Here is a 4036-nt window from a genome sequence, read left to right as displayed (position 1 = left end):
AGGTGGCCAACGCAGGGTCTGAAGCTCACTCTGTTTCTACTTTCCACTCTCTAGGCATCATGTTCGGCCTGCGACCTTAATTTGCTTCAGCTAGGGCTGCTGCACTGGATCACCAGCCTTCTGGTTGGCTTACTTGGCTGTGAATATTGAGTGAGCACGTAGGTTTTGGGAGGCGCAAAGGGGCACATGGTGGGGCCGCGGTGGCCCTTCAACCTACATGGTTTGGACACGTGCCCCATATCTGTAGGAAAGGGATACCAGATCTTGCACCAAGACAAGGGCAGTGTCCCTACTCCCTACTTCCTACGCTGCTTTGGTTGCTTGTGCCTACGTTACACAATCCAGAAGGCAAAAGAAGAAATTAAGTAATGGCCATGGAAAAAAGGACATGTACCCTAAAAAAGTCAGAGAGGGTGGGGGGAGGGGGGAGAGAGAGAGAGACTGAAGATCTTGGAAAGGTGGGGATGAGGGGGATGGGTGACAGATGGAAAAGATGGAGACCAGAAGATCTGACTTTTGGGCAGAGTAGAGTAGGGCACTGTGGTGAGTGGGGAGGTGGATGATAGGAACAGGGCATGCAGTGTGGGAATGAATGAGAAATGAGTGAGGGAAGTTGGTGATGCACTTGAAAGCCTCTGTTTTTTCACTCAATTTTCTTTCTTATTTTCCTCTGTTACGTGTTCTTTATTTTCTTCTTTTTATTTTTTTTTTCTTTGCATCCAAGCAGGCACAATCAATAATGCCTCCTGAGCCGATACCAAAGCAGGGAGAGGGCAGAGTGGCTTTTTAGTTTTTAGTTCTTTTCCATCGCACTCTTCCTCTCGACAGTGAAGCAGGGCACAGCTGCACTGTCTTTCCGAAAGAAAACGTAAAGATGACTCTTCCCTTTCTCGCTCTCTGCCTCTTCCTGTACGCTCCCACAGAAAAAAGTCATGGTATTGGTATTGTACGATTCTACCATTCTTGAATTTCAAAAATCCTGCCTTTCCTTTCCACTCTCTCTCTCGCTCTCTCATCATATTTACAAGCCTTTTTTCCATCTCAACGTCCATTTCTTCCTTCACCCTCAACCATCCCAGTGACTGACATCAATATTTTAAATTAATAGTTCTCCTTCCTCCTCCCCTTTCTCTCTCAATTCGTGGCAAGCCCATCTAATCAAATTTACAAATTCCAAATTCCAAATTTGGCCCAGTCTCTGCAATCGTTTTTTGATTACTCCCTGTTAATTTTCACTTCCTAGTTTAGCAGTAAACAGGGGGAAGCCATGAGAGACAGAGGCAAAGCTGTGGAGACATACAATGGCAATGGCCTTTCAGACAACTATTACTCATCATCGTCAGATCTTCCCTGCAGAAAACACCCATCTTCCTCTTCCGTAGGGATATGCGCTTACTGTCTCAAAGATCGATTGATCAAACTGGTCTGTTCCGACTGCGGCGAACAGAGGCTCTCTTCCTGCTCCTGCTCCGAGATCTCTTCTAACCGCAATTCCTGCACCGTCGAGGTGGGAAGCGTTGGGCGAATCTCGTTCCTGATCGAGAACGAAAAGAGCGACATCGTTACGCCCCAATCGAGCTCGAAGCCCAAGAGCGAAGACAAATCGGAAGAAGTAATTCTCCTCAGGAGAAGCAGCAGCAGCTGTGTCGATGTGAAGAAAAGTGGGTTTTGGGGAATTGGAAAGATCTTTGGGAAGAAAAGAGAAAAGGGTGTCGACAGTTCGGAGAAGAGCGTCGGAGAATTCGATGATAAAAGCGAGTCTTGCGGCGTAGATTACATGGGTGTTTCGAGATCGAGGTCTCTCTGCAGTTTCAGGGGTGGCTGTTTGAACGACCCAGATGAAGGTGGTGATATGAATGCTTCCGGTGCTAGGAGCTCCGGCGTCAATGGCGGTCTGTTTCTGGATTCAAGCGACGCCGAGCCAAGAAGAAGCGGTTTCGACAGCGAAAGGAAAAACGATGCTGCGAAATCGGAAATTGGGTTTGATTACAAAGGTTTGAAGAGTGGTGGAAATGGCGGATTGGGGGTCGGACCTGGTTTCAACGGCGCAAACAGAAGAGTTTTCTCGCTTAGAGAAAGCGATTTCACCGGCGCCGACTCGGGATTCATCGATTTGAAGTTCGATTTCTCCTCGGAAGCAAAACCAGGGCTCTCTGCTTTCAAGATGGGCGTCGTCTCCACCTCGTCATCTGGTTTTCCGGGCAATCGGGGCGGTGAGCTTCTGGATCCGGAGCTAGGCGGTTCCTCCGGCGGGTTCGCCGGAGATGAGATTTTCACGGGAGGGGGATCCTGCAGGATTACGGTGAACGACAGGGGTATCAGAAAGAGCAGGAAAAGCGTGAAAGTGTGGCGATGGATTTTCCGGCACCACCCGAATTGGGGAAGCTCAAGGAAAAAGGATGAAGATCGGAGCGTGAAGGTTTGAGGTAGAGGATGAGATTCAGGGATTGGAGGGATGTTTGATTTGTCGAGTAGCAAAAACAGAGGGAAGTATGAGTTAGTAGTGCTTAAATTTGAACTACTGCGGTGGTGTAGTTTGTGTATGCCAGTGTTACTTGATTAACTCAGTTACTCTTCGGTCTTTTCTGCATCTGTATGTACTTAAATCTGATTAGTGAATGTTAAGGGTCCTAAGATTAGAGATTGTTTGGGTATTTGTTTTATTAATATTATTTTCTTTTTGGTTGGAAAATGCAACCCAAATGGGTGATTGGGAAGAGCCTGGATTCTCCTCTGTTCTTCCAGAATCAGCTGAATTGGGATAGTTAGACTTTGGGATTTTTTTTCTTAGAATAGATGAGAAGAGAGTTATGAGATGACTATTTTTTGAAATTTATGCTTGCTTAAGAAGTTGATGTTAGGCCTATGTTGATGGTAGCGTTTTGGCCTTTACAAGAGAGCTTTGAATCCAAGATATTTACTTGGAAGTCTTTATCTTGGTTCATGGTTTGAAATTTTATGGATCAAACTGGTATTTGAGGGGATATTTGTCATTGGAATTGTTGGAAAAATCAGGTTCTCTCACAGGATCAGCATGGTCGTCTAATGAAATTGTTCTAAATACTGAGTCCCATTAAAAGTGGACCTGTACAATTATCCTTTAAAAAGCCTATTATTCTCGTGGCCTCGAGAAGAAACTCCTTATCTAGTCCTGGTCAATGTTGAGATTTAATTTTCTTAACTTGAGACGAGCATATCTTCCATCTTATACCCTTTATCACCTCACTAAGGACTTAAACTTCACCAACATTCTCTAGGAACCCAAGAAGGAAAAGATAATGAACTTGATTAAGAACTTCATAGGAGATGGTTGTAACGGTGTCATAAGGAGAAGTGAGCAAAGGTAGTGATATCCTTTAAATTAGTAGGGCCTGAGGCGGGTGTAGACAAGATTGGACTAACGTGGTCCTTTCATCCAAAGAAAATATATCAAACAGTGAGTCTCATTAGATTTTATGTGAGCCCTATCATATACCCCACTGTTTGATGTATTTTTATCGGATGAAAGGGTCTAATGGGAGGACTATAAGGACCTAATTCTTTCTGATTCAACCTGGGAAAGGAAAGGAAAGCTGTCTTGAGTTGTATTTCTGTAGGTATTTGGTCCATCTAACAATGGTTAGCGTCACCCAGCAGCCTCTATTTGGTAAGTTTTTGCTTAGGAGATACTCACCATTGTATTGGACTTAGTAAACAGCATTACCAGCAATAATGATGCTGCCTGTTGAATATCCCCCTGTTCCAGTATTTGCTGTTGAGGATTTGTTCTCGAGAAGCATGACAATGTTTTGAACAGCAAGGGATTCATGTGGAGAGGCATGCATGCTTTCTGTTCGGTAGGGCCTCAGCTTGGATCATAATGCCAGACCAAGGATTAATTATTGATTAGGGGACACATAAACAAGCTAGTCATGCTGTGTAAAAGTCCACAGGACCCTGCCAGTTTGAAATATGCCCACATGATGCTTGATTAGCTTCAAATTTGAAGCCTGTGGGCTTATGGCATGAAGAGAGGAAGACCCTTTTGCCTTTGCTT

The 4036-nt window shown here is 44.7% G+C and overlaps 1 protein-coding gene across 1 annotated transcript; it reads left to right on the top strand.

The window, feature by feature from the left end:
* Window positions 1–422: 422 nt before the first annotated feature.
* LOC131153073 (uncharacterized) lies at window positions 423–2652 on the top strand. Its single transcript, XM_058105108.1, has one exon. The coding sequence runs from the start codon at window positions 1268–1270 to the stop codon at window positions 2423–2425; it is 1158 nt and encodes a 385-aa protein (XP_057961091.1). The 5' UTR covers window positions 423–1267; the 3' UTR covers window positions 2426–2652.
* Window positions 2653–4036: the final 1384 nt, after the last annotated feature.

The sequence above is a fragment of the Malania oleifera genome, chromosome 4 (assembly GCF_029873635.1).
Source record: "Malania oleifera isolate guangnan ecotype guangnan chromosome 4, ASM2987363v1, whole genome shotgun sequence".
NCBI classification, from domain to species: Eukaryota; Viridiplantae; Streptophyta; class Magnoliopsida; order Santalales; family Ximeniaceae; genus Malania; species Malania oleifera.
Note: the sequence above shows the minus strand (reverse complement) of the source record. Positions and strands in the feature narration are given on the sequence as shown.